Below are 19,378 nucleotides of genomic sequence, written 5' to 3'. Positions count from 1 at the left end.
AGAAATAAATTTGAAGGAATCTTTTCCCTTCAAACTTTTCCTTCCTCTTTTTTTTTTTTTTTTTTTTTTTAATTTGCTTCTTTGATGGAGAAGATGATGGTTGGACTTTTGGAGAAGTTGGAAAATAAAAATAAATATAATTAGGTGAAATGTAGTCTTTTGGGTTATTTATCTTTGATTTAAATTTAGAAATAAAACTACTTTTGAACACATAAAAATATAGTTCAGTGTTATTTGTATTTCTAGTTTTAACTAAAAAATGTTTATTTCATGATTTTTAGATGTTTAAAATATGATGCATATATTATTGTACTTTATTTGCTCTACTTAAGAGTAAATATCAATAATTAAACTGCATAATAGTCAGAACATTTATTTATAAAAAGAGTAAGTGTTCTATACTTACCTACCAAAGTTTTCCAAACTGGGAGTTCAGGAATATTTAACTCTATTATATGCTTGAGAACCTCTGTGTGAAAGGTTAGGACTGATAAATGAATTATGTTATTTCCTCTAATATCTGTTTTTCTCCAGTTAGCACCGAGAGAAAATAGGTACTTAATAGTATCCAGTGCTCCTGAAGTGGCAGCAAGTAACAATGGAGTACACTGATTCCTAAAAATCAAGGAACATATTATGATAATTGAGCACATATAGTGTCAAATTTACTTATTAAAAATTATCCAAATTGTATTGTAGGAGTTTGATTTATATCATCACCTTCTCTTTCTTACACGTTATTGTTCTATATATTCCATAAGTAAATAGATTTGCTTCCCCTGACTTGGCTATTCTTAGCTTAGTATTTGCCCCTACTCTCTCTCCCAAATTAATTATCAGGTCTTATAATTTGTTCAGAAGTTGATAATACACAAAGTTCTTAGAAAACACTACCTCATTTAATCTTTACAACCACTCTCTGAGTGAAGGAAAAAGCAAAGCAAGTATTTTAGCTCATTCTACAAATGATGAAACCAAGGCTCTGGTAGCATTCCAAGCCATTTCTTTATATTCATGTCCAATTCACAAATCTAAGCTTCCTCATTGTGGCAGAAACTAACAGTTTTTCTCAAAAACCCACTTATCTGCTTTTTAGAAGATGAAGAGCTTTTGACTGGGCCCATGGCTATCCAATCATATAATACATTCCTAAATTTCCTTATGAATAGGTATGGCCACCAGACTAAGTTTGGCCAATGTGATATTCGTGAAAGTTACCTGGACAACTCTTTAAAGAGAAAAGGAGTGTGCCATGACTCTTCTCCTCTCTTTCTTCTCATAGCTACAACACAGGGATAATAATGAAAATACGAATTGCCATTTTTACCAGGATATGGAAACCACACAAGAAGAAGCAACAAGAGGAAGTCTGGTCCCTCACACTGCCAAGCCATTATGCTCGCCCTCGACTATGAACCCAGACTTTGTGAAAAAGAACTACTTGTTTATCTCATTTAAACTACAAATATTTTTTGGTATCTTTGTTGTAGCAGCATCAAGTGTTATCTTAATAGATTTGCTAACTAGCAATGTGACCTTAAGCAAATTGGGTTACTTTCTTAGTCTGTAAAAGAATGAAGGTTAACAACAATCAGCTGACAGTGTTGGTGTAAGGGACAGATAAGGTGCTTAGCACAGCCTTGATACATAGTTCCCCCTCCTTTTTTCACCACATCACATTACCTCAAACATTACTTTTTTTTTTTCATCTTTTTACCCATACCTCTTTCTCTTTGTGAAATCCCTTTCTCTTGCTGCCTGTTCTTGAATTCTCACCTCTATCCAGTTGGCCCCAAGCCTCTCCTCAATTCCCTTTTTCCTGGGCCCCAGGGAAACGCTTGCCTTTTATGAGTAAACATCTCTTCATTTTCTCCCTTTTCTACCTTAACATGTCTGTTCTCATGTTGCTTTCCTTCTACTCAATGGTAGGAATAAAGGCTACTTTTACTTCTAACACCATCGCTCTGATTTCCCTCATTTGAAGAATATACTATCAAATTATATTACCCTGTCCAATTCCACATTGCCATTGCCCGCTGCCCAAGGGGGTCCTCTCCACACCCTAGATCGTGCATTGCCTTACCAACTACCCCCTCCAATTGTCAGAGACTTCAACATCCATGCTGATTACCATCTGTGTTCTGATCTCTCAGTTCCTTGTCATATCTTCATTTGTGCTCCAGAGTTACATGCACCAGCATGGTCACATTCTTCCTCAGCTCCACATAGGAGAGCACACCTGCTAATCCTTTGTTTCTCCCTTATGTTCACAGATAGCTTCTTACTTCTACCTTCAATAACCAATTGTTTGGCCTTTTGCAATCCACCCAGTTTTTTAGCCCCCTTGTGCCCGAAGACACATTGTCAAAATATGACAGAACAAGGAGCTGAACTCAGGTCTCCACAGTCCATAGCTCTTTCTGGAATCTATTAGAAAATCTATTAGCCAGAAACCCTGGTATCCTGAAAGCTTTTTTCATACACATCTCTGCCTCAAGCTATAGGGAGGATTGATTAATTCACTGAATAATAATAGACAGGTTATTTGAAGACCCAGAGATATCTGAATGAAGCTATGTCTAAATCATGTTCAGAGATTCAAAACAATAACCTGTTCTTTCTATGACCAGCCAAGAATGTACCCTCAGGAGAAGTTAAACCTCTCCCCTAAAGGGTGGTCCTTAGCTAGATAGTGAAACAGAAGATTGTTTGAGATGTTTCACTATTTCAAAGTTATTTTCCTCTTTTCAATGTGTTTTTCTTCTGGATACCACTAGATATTTCTGTTGAATCCAAGGCTTATCCACTTTGACCTGGAGTCCTTGGGCTGCTTCCCAGTTGTGTAGGTTCCAATTTAGAGCAACTTTCTCTTTTCTAGTGCCAGGCTTCTTCCAGGGCACTAAGTAGTTAACCTAATAAACTAGGCTGTAGAACCATATCATTGGAAAAGGCTAGGATAGGATAAACTTCCTAAGGCTTACTTCTCATTCTTCCAGACAACATGCATAGGTTAATTGAAGATCTGTCTTTAAAATTTTAAAGATAAGTGATAGAAAATAGTGACCAGAAATGATAGCAGAGTAAGCCTTACACAGCTTTTCAAATTAATCATACCCACCATTTCTTTTAGTGTCAGTATTTGAAGCAAGCCATGAAAGCAGAAATGTATATTTTTACATATGCTTAATAACTTACTCAGCCGTTGCCTCAGCTTCTAGCAAACTAGGATCCTTCCTACAGAGAACAATGATGATGCAGATATTGTCATAGAAAGCGGCAAAGTGAATTGGCATCCAGCCTCTTTTTTCAGAAAGCATGTAATCAGCTTTGAAAGAGAGTAGACAGATGGTTGTTTCTAACGAGCAAGCCTGTGCGGCCAGGTGTAGAGGTGTTGGACCTAGAAAAAATGGACAATTACTTCAGTGGTCAAAATCTAAAAATCCTAAAAAAAAACATACCTCTTTGATATCCAACCAGAGCTCAGTATTGTGTGATATAGAAGCTCTGAGATAAGCACTAAAAGAATTAATTTAGGCAATTCTTTCTTTCTTTAGTTAACTCAATGTCTGACCATTAAAAATCAGTTCTTAATAAGTTAAGAAAAAATAACATTAAAAGTATTTGAAAAATTTAGTCTATGTGTTAGTTTGGTGATAAAATAAGCTATTTCTTGTTTAAATTATTTTCCATTTGACTCAAATGTTTTGTGGTAAGAGAAAACATCCTTTGAAATGAAAAAGAAATTCACTTAAAAGGCCTCTGTCACTAAGTCCAGTAGATGTTTTTCAATTCTCATTTTACAGATCTCTCAACAGTAAATTGACCACTTCTTCTTTAAAATAGTTTCTTTCCTTGGCTTTTATGATAGCATACCCTCCTATTTTTCTCCTACCTCTCAGGCTATTCCTTTGCACTCTCCTTGGGAACTTTCTCATTGTCCTGATGCCTAAATGAGTTTTAAGGCTCTGTCTTGGTCCTTTTTATCTTCTCAAAGGCTTCGCTTACTACCTATAAGTTGATGACTCCCAGGAAAGTATCTCTAGATCTGTTTCTTCTCCAAGCTTCAGATCTGTATCTTCAACATTGCACTATGCATCTCCACATACCACCTCAGACTTCACATATTCAAAATTGAACTCCTACCTTTCCCTCCAAACCTGGTCCTCTTTCACTGCCCCTTAAATCAGGGAAGGATATCATCATCCAGCCAGGTCTACAAACTAGAAACCCGAATGACTCCTTGGCACCTCCTTCTCATTTTACCTCCATAACCAGTGCATCATAAGTTTTAAATCTCTCTCTAGAATCTATCTTCACTGCCACCGCTACCCTACTCCAAGCCATAATCACCTCCCAACTGATATCCCCATCTTGTTTTGCCCTTCCCCAATCCATTTTTTCAAAATGTAAATCTGATCTTTTTAACTTTCTTGCTTAAAACTCTTCAGTGTTTTCTCAAGGCCATCTGATCACAAATACAGGAAGAGGATCCACTGGCTCTGACTTAACCTGAACCACCAGCTTATTCCCCACCCCCAAAACACACACATACACATACACACCATACACACACATACATAAAACATACACACCTTGTTTTCTTCATTTGGGCCTTCTTGTAGCTTCTCAGATGTAAGATGACTGACCACACATCCCAGGTTGCCCAGAGAAGTATTGGTCTATGCCTGCTGCCCCAGCACAATGATTGATTAATAGTGCCCATTTTATTCTCAAGTCTCCTTCATTTGGATGATGAATTATCCGGTCACCCTGGACTGTTCCTGCTGCCTGAAAGCTTCCCTTTCCCAAGTAACACTTCCCTGACCAGGGTCTAGCTAACTTCTATTCATCTCAGAAAAAAAGCACTGCTTTTCTCCCAAGTCAGAAACTTCCAATGGCCTCCTGCCTACCTTGGTAGTCTAAGCTTTATGTCATAGCCTTGATAATCTATAACATCTGAGCCAGATCTATTTATTTAAAGCTACTGCTTAGTTATTCCTGTTTCTTGTCCAGCATGTAAGGAGTTTAAAAGTCACCACTTCATTCTAACGGCTAGTAAAAAGCTAAACAAACTGAAAATTCAACAATTCTTCTTAGATCTATTAGAGAAATGAGGTCACAGGAAAAAAACACTGCCCCCAAAATTGGAGAGATCGGCAGATTCAGAGAATGACAACTTACTGAAGCAGAAACCCCCACAGGAACCAGTGCTGGAGGTAGGAAAACCTGAACTTTAATTGACAGATTGCTGGCAGCTCAGTGTGGACAAGTCTGAGAGTTAAAAATGCCAGGGGAACCCAGTCATAGGGGGCCCCACACTTTAGTGAGTTTTATCTGCAGGAGCGCTAGCAGGTCCTCATACTAATATCACAGAGAAATCCCTTTGAACTTCTGGCAGGGAAGGGAGAAAAGAACCACTTTGAAACATGCCAGAGCACTCTGTTTTTCTTAACAAGGCCTGCCTTCAGGAGAAACTGTTTTACCAGAGCCCAAACTGTTGGGGTATTATCCAGAGCCTAACTGATCTTGAGGAAGGAAATATCCAACTCCAGACCCCTCCAGCCATCCTGACCCACCTAAGCTGGGGGAGAGAACTGACAAGTACATGTGAAGTTCATAGTCTAGGAGCATAGGCTCCCTCAAAGACTGAGACCTAATCATAGGACTTTAGAACATGTTAGCTCATTTCAACTGAAAAGGAGGCAGTAGGCTGCGCTCAGCAGGAGAAACATATCAAAATGACATGAGGAGATTTTTTTGAAAAACCACACCAGCATTCCCACTGACTTGCTTCCTCTGCTCTCTACCTCCCTCCAAAAAGTGTTTCAGCACAATCTCGTGGCAGGAATACTATTCTCATATGCGACTCTTACTACTTTAAAGTGTGCTTAACAGAAATACAGAATCTTGGCTCCCACCCAGACCCTCTGAAATCAGATTCTGCATTTGAACAAGCTCCCTGGCTGATTCCTATGTACTTGAAAATTTATCCCAGGACAGTGGGATTAAGTGCCCCCTCCCCAACACACATTTGCAACGTTGATGACGTTTTTGATGTCACAACTGGGGTGTGTGTTGTAACTGGTATTTAGTAGGTAGAGGCCCGGGATACTGCTGAATAGTCTACAGTAAACAGGATAGCCCCCGCTACCCCCCACCAATAAAGGATTATCCAGCCCATAATATCAATACTGCTGAGGATGAGAAACACTGTCCAAGGACATAATACAATCAGGGAAGTTCTGGAGGGGTTTATGTAGTCTGAAGAAACTATTCTTTGGTTGAAAACCATGGCCTAGGGAATAAATGCTCTTTGGGGCCTGAAAGCGTATTTATCTCCTTTTTCTCTGATTTTCTAAAGTACATCACTGTATGTTAATTATGCCAGTGATCGTCAAATGCTACCCTGTATTCATCCATCCATAAATTAATTCAACAACTATTTCCTGACACTAATGTCAGGCTTTCTTCTGGGCATGTAAATAGAACATTGCCACTACCATGGCAATGTTATATTTAAGTGAGGGAGACACAATAAATAATATTATACAAGGTAGCCATAAGCAATACTTCGAAAAGAAAAAGGAAAAAAGAGCGAGCAATAATGCAGGAAGTGTACTATTGTAACTTAACTGTAAATTCCCACAGGATAGGTGGACCAGATAGGTGTCCATTTTCCCCTGCAGGCCCACTCATCTCCCTTTACTACCCTCCCTGTATTCTTTCTGTCCCTGCAGATTTAGCAACCCCTGTCCTTTGGCTTCTTATCAGTATCTGCCAATGGGCAACCTTGGAGGAGAGAGGAGAAGGAGGTCAGGATATTTATTCTAAGAGGTTCCCTCTCTGAAGTCACCTCAGATTAGTTGTGTTCCTCCATCAATGCAAGGTGGCTAGTTTGAATAACTATCACCCTCCACTTACAAAATTCAGGTCTTCGTAAATGGTTTCTTTAAAAATAAACCCTCCTCGAATTATCTTATATAGAGTATGAAGTATAGTCTTATATATTTCATGAATCTTACCATTTCTTTCTTTTTTCGCATCTGTTTTTGATGACTCTGTTTTAAAAGGGAATACACATAGAAGTATGATTATTAATATATAGCAGTTTCCTAAATTAGTCAAAATAGACACATATTAATAAGAACAAAAGGACTATGTTTAGATATAGATGGCAAGATTACATAAACAGGATTGGTTGTAACTTTTGGTCAAGCCTTCTGGGCATGTTGCATGAATCTGACATCATGTCAGAGAAAACCTGGAAATGCTGCCTCTCCAGTGGCTGGTGAAGTGGTTTTGTGTATCTTAAGTAATAATAGATGGACATTGCTACTAGAGTTATACATTTTCCATATTTCAAAATCTACCCGATTCTCAGTCAATGGAAATGTAAGTCACAGGATGACTATTTTTTAACCAAAGACTTTTTTTCACACTAAAGAAGGCATAAAATACAACACACTTTTAAATAATAACTACCCATTGCACTTAAATTTGACTGAATTTGTGCTCTATTTTAAGTTTATTCTTATTGAATATTTTAATCAGGTAATAGAAACATCTTAATATAAAAAACATTTTAATTATGGTGATAGAGCATGAAATTTATTAGTGGTCAATAGGATTAAAGCAGAACATTTTGTTTTGGTGTGTGAAAATATAAATCACCATTTTTTATTGCCAGTCTTGTTCATCAGCCATTCCTGAACTTCATGTCTATTTCTCTCTTCAGTTATGGAGGCCCTCCACTTTCATCTTCAACTTTATTATTTTTATACTGGTTAAATACATTCCAGAGAATACATAAATATCAGGAAAAATTACTTTTGAAAGTTTAAATGTGGGTAGCCTTAAAGGGGTCATCAATTATAAAAATTATTATTATAGAAAAAATTTTTGTTATTAAATGTAATTTAAGTTTATGCAGTGTAAAGAAACTATCCCCTGGTTGAGAACCCTGGAGTAAGAAATGGATGTTCTGCTATAATCTCTATCTTCCTTTTCTCTGAATTTCAATAGTAAATCACAGTATACTAATTATGCCAGCGATTATCAAATGCTACCCTGTATTCGCCCATCCATGAAATCATTCAACAGTTATTTCTTGAGCACCTACCAATGCCAGGCTTTCTTCTGGGCACTAGGATATCATGGCAAACAAAGTAAACCAAATCCTTGCCCTTTATGGAGCTTATATTCAGTTGAGGGAGACACAATAAACAAATAAATAACATGAGATAAGAGAGCAATAAGTGATGCTTAGAAAACTAAAAGGAGTCCCTCTGAGATACATGAAACAAAAACCTCAACTTTGCTCTAGGTCCCAGTGCCCAATTTTAACCTTGTTCTCAAATCAACATGCATTCTTAATGCTGAATAGGGGTAAGGAAAGGAAAAACATTTTAGAGTTAAAACGTGATACCTTGGCTAAACATAATAAAGCGTCTCTGGTTGACATTGAAGTTAGCGTTGCACAGTTGACATACAATAGAAACTCTGTTGTGCAGAGCGGCGTGATGGAAAATAGCGTAACCCGCCTCATCTGAAACGTTGATTGTTGAACTTGAGGTTTTGCGGCTGAATGTATGGAAAACAGCGGATAATCCCCTTTCAACAGCGGACTTCATACCAAATGGGATACTCTAACATTATTAAGAAGGTCAGAATTAGTTTCTTCAGACTACGTCTAAAGTTTGGTTTAAGGGAAAAATGACAATGAAATATATTAATATAATCATATGATTAGGTGCTCGATTTCGGTAGAATTTTCACATGATCCACATGGAAAGTGTCTCACTGAGCAATGATGAAAGTTGTTTGAGTTATAAAGAAACACCAAGAACTTAAAAATATATATTTGGGGAGATTTTTTTTCTTCCTTTTTTTCAGAAAGAAGTTACAGATTCTTCTTCTTTGGAGACAGTTGAAACACAGTAAAGTATCTTTCTGAAATACTTTAAAAGCAAAGAGTTCCTTCTCCAATTTAAGAAGATAGCTCTAATTTAGAAGTCTAAAAATTGTATATATAGCTATAGAAATACAGTTTGCATTCTTTGCTCTAGGTCTCAAAATGGAGAGGTAAAAATATCACACACTTCTTTGAGACATTCTGACTACTTTAATATTTTAATATTAAATGAACATGTTATTAAATTATAAAATTTATGGACATTTTAAAAAATAAATGGTAAATAAGTGACAGTGTATTCTTTGAAACTGGTGAGCTCACCACTTAATTTATATGGTTCAGAAGCTCTAAGTCAAGGCTGTTGAAGCAGATGTAGAGATTCGATTCAGGATGTTGGGTTTGTGCCTGGCTCTGCTGTTTATGAGCTATATGATTTGGAAAAGATCCTTAACGTGCTTTACCTCAAATTCCTTATTTGTAAAATAGAAATGATAACAATAGTACTAGTACCTTGAAAGAGTTTGTTGAAAGGATTTTAACAGTGCCTGGCTTATAAAATGATCATTCAATAAATATTAGCAATTATTGAATTAATCACAATCTAATTCATTAACAGGTAGTTTCGTAACTCTTCCAGAAATGTATAATCTAGAATTGTATAGCTTCTCAATTGCTAAAATGTGAAATTTTTATTTCATACTAAAGGCTTTATTTAACCTATTATTTATCTCTAAGATAAAAATTTGAGACATTAACTTATCTACTATATATAACTTCTTATACTAAATTATGTAGTAATCACCGAAATACCTTGCATTTCATAGCTTTTTTGAAACCAAATTTTTTCTTAAATTGTTCATGTAATTGAGCATCTGTCAGTGGAAGTCTTTTCAGTCTCAGATTGTTCACTATTTCGTTTATGGCTCCCCACCACTGTGTCTTATATAGTTGCTGATAGAAAGTTTCAAGTTCAAAATAGATCACATAATACCTATAAAAAAAATTTTTTTAAGATAAATTTTTTTGACTTTGAAGTGATTTGCTACTTTTTCCTATGCCAGCAAAACTTTATTTTTTTTTAATAACAAATATAAGAATATAGTTTAAATTGTACTTGGTTGTAAATATTTTAATAACATGATTATCAACCGTTATTAACCAAGTCTTTCTATAACAACTGTCTTCTCCATATTGGCCTTCCTAACCAACTCTTGCCCTCCCATGCCAGTGACCAGGGGTACTGCCTCAAAGTTGCTCAAAGCCCTAACTCTGGCTTGAAGGAATTCTAGGTTTACCTTTTAGCCATCTGCTTACCCTCCTCCTACAAGTTTATATATTAACTCTTTCAATCGAATTATGTCTATATTTGTTTTCTCCAGGTTTACCTTTAATCTGACCTGGAATGATGCTTTCGGTAATGGCTCCCTGACTTTTAACTCACTGCAGCAGTGGAATAGAGAAACCCCCAACCCTCTAGGTCCTTGAGCTGTAGGTAGGTAGCAGACCCAGTCTCCTATATGCTAGAATGGAAAAGTGGGAACATTTTGAGAGACTCTGTTCCCTGGGGTTCTTATCATCACAGGCAAAAGAAAATGGTGGCCTTCCATCACTTTTTCCCATGAGATACCTTTTCACACCCTCCGATTTCAGCATTAAGCACATCAGCTGCTTACTCTACCTCTGCCAGCAAGAAGCCTGTTAATGTTACCTGGATCCCTGCTCTAAATGCAACTGTTTATTGCTATAAATATAGCATTCTTGACAGTGGTCACCCCTTTCTATAGCTCTTCACTCTGCCACTCAGGGACCATCAGTTCCCCTAAGGGTGCTGAGAAGTTTGTGCTGTGGTACTAATTTTCAGGGAAATGAGTCAGTGATTCTCTATGCTAAGGAAACTCCTTGCTCAGAAGCTGAAGAGGACTCATGGGGCCTCATGGGTCAGTTAAAGGAAGGTCTTAGGGAAACACTCTGTTATGAGTTATTCAGAGGCTAATACCCTCTCTCCCTTGACCTTTACTTCAAACTAAATTTTCTGAATATAATAGACCTCTTCATGGATGGAGGCATATCTGAGGATCTGTTCACACTTATTTGAAGTTGTCATTTTTCTTACCCAACGTCCTCTCTAACAAAAGGAAACTAGACCATGAGAATATAAATGAAAGGCTGTCTTTACCGACACTGTTGGTACAACACCAGGCCAGGTGGTAGGACTTGTCACTTTGTCTTAGGGCCCTGACTTTTGGAGGTGCCACCTTCATCAATGGGGACTTGCCTCACTTACTAGACTCCAGCCTCCCAAACCAAAGGTTTTGAATCTTACTCAGATTTGAAGGCTTTTAAATCATAGTCGTGATAGGCTCTAGAGCCTTAAGGAGCTATATGGGTCAGACCTGGATGCTTAATTTGTATTGGATGACTAAACTAAATTTCTAGAAGAAAACAGCCACCTTCCTTTGGTGTTATAAGGATGGATACCACAAACAGACACCCCAAGTCCCACAAGATTACCCTCATAGATCTAGGCATGGGGGATCACTCTGAGGATGTCTTTTGGTCCTGAGTGGCCCAGCTAGCTCTACATCATTCTGCTCCAAGAGAATCCTGGTGCCAGCAACCTCTGTCTCTTCATGGACTTCTCCAGAGAGTGGGCTCTGGCTGTGGTAAATTGCTATGGGATCAGAAGATGCTGACTACCTTTGTGGGCCTGGTACTTGGTGAGGTACTCTTATATCACTGCTCAAGCAATAAAACGAACTTTATAAATTTAACAAATACCAAGGGAGGGTGGACTGATTTCTCCTAGAGATTCAGTTCAGTCATCCAATACAAATCAAGTATCCACAGCCAGTAGGGGGCTGTCCTATCCTAGAAAGTGGAGAAGCAAGAGGTGGTGAAGGTCTATCCAGAGAAAGCCTGACCGCATAATTTTGTGACCCCCAAGGATGGATACACAACCTACACAAGGCCAATACTAGCCTGTACAAAGATGATTATCGGAAGCACAGAAAGCCCAGATGGCCAGCACCATGAGGGAACCCTCATCAAAGTACTGCATGGTGATATACCACTATTTTTACTCAAAACCTTAAGTCTACTCATCAGCAGGGACAATAGAGGAGCCCCACTTTAAAAATAACTCCTTCCATACTCTTCGGCCTGAGAGTCTGCAACCAGCTTAGAGACTGTGGTGAGGAGCTTCTAACACCACACTTCCTGGACACACCACAATCACACTACATTGATTTCTGACCTGTCTTCTAATGTCCACAACGGTATTGGGATGCTCGCATGCTCTCCCCAAACTGAAACATTTTAGTACCAGTATCAATTCATCTATTTTCTCCAGATACTATCGCCTTAATAATTCACGAGTTCTACTTTCATAGACTGCCGAATACTGGGTATCTGACTGTGATGCCTAATTTTTGACTCTGGGAGAACTTAACCTGGGCCAAAAATGAATCTAGGATTTAGATGTTTCCAGGCATGATTAGAGGGCCTGTGAAGCTGATCTTATTTTCGTAAGGGACCTTGAGTCTCCTATGGAATAAATCATTCTGAGCAAAGAGAACATCAAGATACATGAGCTTGGTCCAATAACAAAATCAAAGAAAATGGGAGATTTTGAGATTGCTTGTCTTCAATCATTCAGATTATTCTCTGGTCCAGTACCAACATAGAATGATCTCTACATCATAGAAAGAAACAATTGTAAGAAAAATGACTGAAATAGCTATTTTGCACGAAAGTATTAGAGGTTCATGGCAACACTTCTTCGAAATCAGTAAAACTGGAATAGAAATCTTCCTTATTTCATTGGATTGGCTTCAATGTCTCGACAGATGATACATACTATTTAGCAGGCATCAGAAGGAGCCAGCCTCAGGGGTGACACCAGCTCTACAACCAGGAGCAGCAGTGCCAGAGACAATAAAGACAGTGTTGAAAGGCCTAGTGTACTTTAGGGTTATTATGGGCAACTCAGGCAGGAAGAGAGATAACTGAAGGTATCTCATAGTACCCAAGACTGCTGATTCATGACTGCATATGGGATTCCTAGAAATAATCGTCTGTGGATAGATTTTATAAGGAATTGAAGATTCTCTAGTAATTGATACAGGAGCCAGGAAAATACTGATTATTACTCCACTTGTGATTTTTATTTTTACTCCATGCTACCTGAGTCTGGGAAACAAGCTTATGCTGAAAACTGAAATCACTTTATCTACAATTCACTGCTTGCTGTTCATTAGTCAAAAACTAGAGAAACAATTCCACTATGCCATCCTGTTGCAACACTCTGAGTAGATCTTTTACAGCCCAATGGCAGTATACTTATGCCAGCCATATTCCTTCACCCACACAATTTCTCATAGCTTTCATCCCAGCTTCTTCCCTGCATTCCCAGTATCATTAGTGCCCAGCCAGACCCTAGAACTTGGGAGAATCTGAGAAAATAAAGTTTTATTCAGAGGTGTCTCCTAGGTTGGCAAGGATTGTACATGGAGTATGTCAAGGAGTTTTAGGCCACTGAGTGAGAGATTCCTCCTCCAGGGAGATGCACATTACCTGTCCATTCCAGAAACCTTATTTCCTCACTGCCATTCATCTTGAAATAAATTTATAATCTGCCTTTACTTCTTCACATCTCATGAACTCTCCCCAACTTTACCCTTCAATGCAATACACATAGTCTTCTGTAACCATAACTAAAATTTTTTACCAAGTCATTGCCAAATTTAGAGGGCTCTACTCAATCTTAAACTGACTTGACCTTTTTCTTTGCTGAATTTGATGCTTTTAACTATTTCTATATTCCTGAAATTTTCTTGGTCTTTTTCTACCTGTGTTGTTCCTTCTCAATCTCTTTGCTCTCTTCTCTGCTTCTCCCCACATCCTGTAAAGGCTGCTATTCTCCAGAGTTCCAGACTTGGCCTCATCCTCTCAACTACTTCCATGCCTTTATGGGAAAACAACAGCAACAACTACAACCACTACCTCCTATATGTTTTTAAATCTCAAATCTGAACCTCCAACCCAAATGTTTCCTCTAAGCTCTATTGCCCATATTTCCAAATTTCAGTGTCCAAGGTGTGAAACTCCAAGAACATCACACATAAAAGATCCTAAGAATACTGAAACACACTGCTCCAAAAGATGACAGGCATAACGAGACCCAGTAGAGGAAGAGGATTTTAAACTATATTCCTTATGGAAATAAAGGGGTATGTGGTGAGTCCACTGCTTTTCAGTGGGCCCACAGATTTGATCCCCACCATCATCCCTATTTAACTATTGTGTTAATTAAATTAACTAATTACCATCTCTAAGGATTACTACACAGAATGTATCAAAGTGCACAAAGTAATAAATGTAACAGTTAATACTTCGCTGAGTCCATATATCATTCCTGGGGGTTATTTTTGTTCCAGGATCTCCAACCTAAGGTTTTAAATTAGGCTTTGTGTTTTGACGCTTTCTTTGTTTTTCTGCTAACTTTCAACAAGTTGTGGCTAGTAAATAATTGCTGAAAGTTCCTTACCTTTTTCCATTAAATTCCATGACTGGTATTGAGTAATATTCTTTGTATCCTGCATCTTCTACAAATGTATTAGCAGCACAGTCCCGTATTTTTTCTAAATTGTTCTAAAACATGAGTCGTATTACTAAAAAACATATCTTTAAACAAATTTAAACAATTATGACTTCTTTCAGATAAAGTTTTATACATGTAAATGATAAATTTTAAATATAATGTCCCACCAGACTTTAATAATAACTACATATATTTGAAAAATTACAAAAGGAAAGATAATATAAAATAGAAAAGCAATGACAATTGAAACATATAATATTTATACTAAATTCCAGATGAAGAATTATTACTCCCACACTCTATAGGATCTCTGTTCTAATACTAATCTTTGAGAAAAATGAAAGAATATGTAGTGTATGTTCAGGGATTTCTACTGCACTCTTTGGTTAAGTATTCTAGGGCAAATATGGTCCTTTAGAGTCTGTAAATTCTGTGAGGATTATAGTTGCACCTAGCTTATTTATCATTTTATCTCTAATATCTAACATAGTACCTTAGATATAGTTTGCACTTGTTATGTTTGTTACATAATGTACAAAAAAATTAGTGAGTTGGGAAGATACTTATTTGGAAAGCTGCCTACTACCTGTACCAACAGAGAGTCTTTGTTGAATGGCGAATAGGATAAAAGAGCTGTTGAATGACAAACTATTTGAGGAACAATAATTTAAACCTTAAATTCTTCCAAAGCATTCTCAATCGAAGGGGTGGTAATATCAAATTCAATTCCTCCATGAACATGAAAATACTGATCCTCTTTGTAGTGAAAATTCTGGCATTTAAAATCTCGTCCATAGATAAAGGGAGGCAATTCCCGCTCTGTCTTAACTTTGTCATCTCAAAAAAGGAAAAAAAAAAGTTTTATTTAAAAAAGTGAAAAGCTGCACATAAAAATCACATTTTGGAGATCTAGATTCTCATTCACACAAAGTAAAAAAATCCACAGGAAATGAAAATATTGACAATTACAGAATATAAATTATTTATGCTTTAGTGTATATTTTAAACATTAAAAATACATTTATGCCATACATTTTGAGTAATTCTGTAGTTTCATTGTGCAGAAACTCTAAAAGAATAGTCAAAACAGCATTCTACTTATTGATTTCTATATGTGAGCTCAAGACTAATATCTTAATTATTAGAAAAGATTTGAAATTGTGTGCCTTAGAGAATCTTTGGTTAAATAGGCAAAAACTTACCTGAGCGAGTTTAGATGAAAAGAGACAATAAAAAGAAATAAGTGGGTATTTTCTCATTACAAAAATAACCAGCCCACATTTTTAGAAAGTAATGAGACTACATGTAAACCATTTTAAAAAAAAAAATTTTTTTCTAAAATCTCAGTAAGGTTTATTCAATATTTTGACTTGTTAGCAGAATATAGTTTCATCAATATAAAGCATATAATGTATTTTGAGAAATGCAAAATGTACAGGAAAATACAAAGAATAATATAACATCCTAATTGAAGCACCTGGAATTGACTATTAACATTTAGTCATATTTGCTTCCAACAATCTAAGTAATACAACATTACAGATATAGCTAACATCTTTTTAAGCAATGCCCTCTTAATTCTTCTCATGCACCATTATCCTACACCTACCCTAGGACAAGCATTGTCATGAGTCCATTTTTAAAGAGTTCACAGATATGGATAATAATCTTCACCATTTAAATGCTCATGATGCAAATTTTCACTAAGTGATTTGCAAAATTTCTACTGAAACTTTCATCTGAATAGAAAGCCCACTATAACAAGCCTACAGGATTAGGCGCCAGTGAAAATAAATAAATCATGGGCTAATTTGGGTGGAAGGAATAGTTTGCACTGCATTCCTGTCAAATTCCATCTTAGCATAGTCCTATTTCAGCTCTCTATTTTCCTATATTTTCTATTTGTTAATTACAGTGCCAATATATTACTAAAGTTTTAAATTTTTTTTTGTTTCTTTTTCAGAAATTTCCTTTAGTGCTCTATATTAATTTCAGAAGAAATTTATAAGCTTTCATGAAAAACATGATAGGGATTTAGAGTAGAAGTGAATTGAATTTATAATTTGGATGAGACATGATATACTCACAGTGTTGTCCCATCACGAACATGACAAATTTCCCAATTTCTCAGAACTTGTTTTAAATCTTTCAATAACCATTATAATTGGTATGAATATATACCAAGTACTATGTTCAAATACCAAGTATATTTCATTACTTTGGAGACATTTTTTTTTTTTTCTAACAGGCTACAGCTAGGTTTTGTGTCTGGAATCACACACTATATTTTAATATTTATATATATTTATACTTGATTTTTTGGTGATATTCTTACCTGAAAAAGGCTGAAGCAGACTATTTAAATATGGAACCTTCATCTTCTTTTTTAAACTCAGTAGAAATGGAGTCAGAAAACATATTAACTTTAAGTATCCTATTCCTATTCTGATTTCTTTTTTTTTCTCAAAGTGTTTTTGAATAACTTTTTTTTGAAGATATAATCTTTGCTGTAGTCTCTGGTAGGTACAAATATCAAGATAATCCTGATTATATTTTATTGCATTAGTAAGCCAATAGGCTGTTTCAAATATAAAAACATTTTCACACTGTTGAACTTGTGTGGTACTGAATGTCAACTTTAGCATAATATTTTCAGCATATTTCATAAATATAGCTTTTTCTTCAGGCCAGTTGGGATTATATGTTGGATCTTCATTCATGTCTTCATCATAGATTCCACTAAAGTCTGGATCATTTGTAATATCTATCAAACCTTCACAATGAAAAAGAAAAATTTTAGAAAGCAAAAACTTCAGTTTGGCTTCCTGATAAATATAGCACATTGAACAAAAGGTTTCATCTTAAAATCCTACTAACATGACAGTAAAGGGGTAAAGCAATGCCAATAAAATTGAAAAGAAGATGGATGAGTGGTAAATAAGCAGAGTAAAGAAAGATGGAAGCTTGTACAATTAAAAAGAATAAATTCCCATTCTCTTCAAAATACCATAGAAACAATACCATAGAAACAATAATGCAAGTCCCATCTTTAAATCAAAGAACAAGAAAATGTGATCTCTCTTAAGCAGGAAATCATCTTTTCAGTAGGGCTAAAAGTATAATTTGGTTTTCAAGCATTATATTACATATTACTTTTGTGCTGATAACAGAAGCTATATACGTAAAATCAATAAAGAATTTGCCTGCTAACTGTGATACATCAAATAAGAATTAAAACTTGATTTTACTATTATGACAAATTTCCTGTTACACTTTCTTCCCATTTATGATGAAATTAAGAACTTTCTTGTCTTTTTAAAAATAATTGCATTTATAATGTTACCTTTAATCTAGGCTTGAGAAAACATAAAATATGACTGAGGAAAATATGCAGTTTGTAACATATGTGTTTTAAAGTGTAAATGATACATCAATGTGTTCCTATTTCATTTTCCCTTTAAACTCTTCCTTCCTTCTTCCTTCCTTCCTCCCTCCCTGCCTTCCTTTCCTTCTTCTTCCTCCCATCCATCCATCTATATGTCTATATCTATAGCTATAATCTCCACAATACTCTTGGATTTTTAAAACGGCCACTATGATTCACCTCCCTTTTGTTAAAGAGTAAAATGAATGAAGAGATTATAAAGAAATTAAAGTGTTTCTGACAGTTTTAAAAAATCTAAATATAAGTCAGAGCATGGTTGGTACCTCTAAAACTTTCTGGGTTGTTGTGGGTGGGAGCAAGTCGATTCTCATGACAGAAAGGCTCAGAAATTGGAAGCGCCGAAGGACAGGTCATGGTATCAGATTAAGGTGCAGTGAGACCCCCAGATTGCCTTTCCAGGTAGCCCAGCCCATTCTCTTCCTCACTAAGAGGGGGAAGGAAGGAGGAAAATAGGGACAAGGGGAGAGGAAGAGAGAAGGAAGGGAGGGGGAGAGGAAGGAGAGGAGAAGAGGAAGAAGGTGGGGAACCGAGAGAGGAGAACTAAGAATGGGACAATGGATTTTGGAGAGCAGTGAAGAAAGAGCCTAGAGAAGAATCAATATAAAATCTATTGCCAGCGTCTCTCTTCCAGTCAAGTGAAATTCTAATACATTTCAACCAGCATTGAGACTTGTTTTTAAGCCTGTGCTCATGAACTTGGAATATATTTAGAAAATAATTATATATATTTGATCACTGAAAGCAGTTGGAAACAGTGTTGGGGTATACATTTTCCATTTCGCTTTCCATTCCACTTGGCCTACTGCCAAGGAACCAAGGAGGGGGGATCTTTTTTTTAAGCTTCAATAAAAAATTTAAATATGCTGAAGGGGATGAACCAGGATTGAGAGGCATCTACTGTTTATATATAGACATTAGAGAAGTATGGCCCTGAGAAGAGAGGAATTTAAAAGTTAGATGAATCAAGAATACTCATGAAACCAAATTCTACTAAAATGTCAAAGCTTAGATTGCTGATGCACATTATTTATCCTTAAGTTTTATTCATTTTTGAGGTTTATAAAATGGCAGTGTGGATGGCTAATTTTTGTTTTCAAGTTTGAAGATTTTTCTCAGTCAACTCCATCTACCCTTGGCTTTATTATGGATTTTCTTACTTAGGTCATATAAGACAAAAACTGTAAACTGAAAACCCTCCACCAGGTATTTGAAATCTGATCTCCTCTGCATAAATTGGAGATTAAGATGAAAGGCAAGATGTTTGACTTAAAACATAATTTTTGGAAACATTGAAAAAAAGTTTTATTGAAAAGATCCTTTGGAGTTTAAAAATCTTTTTTAAAAAATATGGCTAAATACCTAAAACTGAGCCACAGATAAATTACCTTTAAATTTAAAAAATGGCTTCTAACAAAATTAAGTT

General features: G+C 36.2%; 1 protein-coding gene across 1 annotated transcript in view; it reads right to left on the bottom strand.

The window, feature by feature from the left end:
• ANKAR (ankyrin and armadillo repeat containing) overlaps positions 1-19,378 on the bottom strand; it is a 50,845-nt gene that overhangs the window by 27,672 nt on the left and 3,795 nt on the right. Inside the window, exons 3-10 of the mRNA XM_006921280.3 lie at positions 16,846-17,291; positions 15,184-15,347; positions 14,457-14,560; positions 9,722-9,902; positions 8,426-8,645; positions 7,023-7,058; positions 3,196-3,397; positions 407-615 (exon numbers count right to left, since the gene is read on the bottom strand). Of these exons, the coding sequence (XP_006921342.2) occupies positions 407-615; positions 3,196-3,397; positions 7,023-7,058; positions 8,426-8,645; positions 9,722-9,902; positions 14,457-14,560; positions 15,184-15,347; positions 16,846-17,291 (1,562 nt within the window). The remainder of the gene's footprint in view (positions 1-406; positions 616-3,195; positions 3,398-7,022; positions 7,059-8,425; positions 8,646-9,721; positions 9,903-14,456; positions 14,561-15,183; positions 15,348-16,845; positions 17,292-19,378) is intronic.

This window comes from Pteropus alecto, unplaced genomic scaffold (genome assembly GCF_000325575.1).
Source record: "Pteropus alecto unplaced genomic scaffold, ASM32557v1 scaffold3, whole genome shotgun sequence".
Taxonomy (NCBI): Eukaryota; Metazoa; Chordata; class Mammalia; order Chiroptera; family Pteropodidae; genus Pteropus; species Pteropus alecto.
The sequence above is the reverse complement of the archived record's forward strand: the minus strand, read 5'-3'. Positions and strand labels throughout refer to the sequence as shown.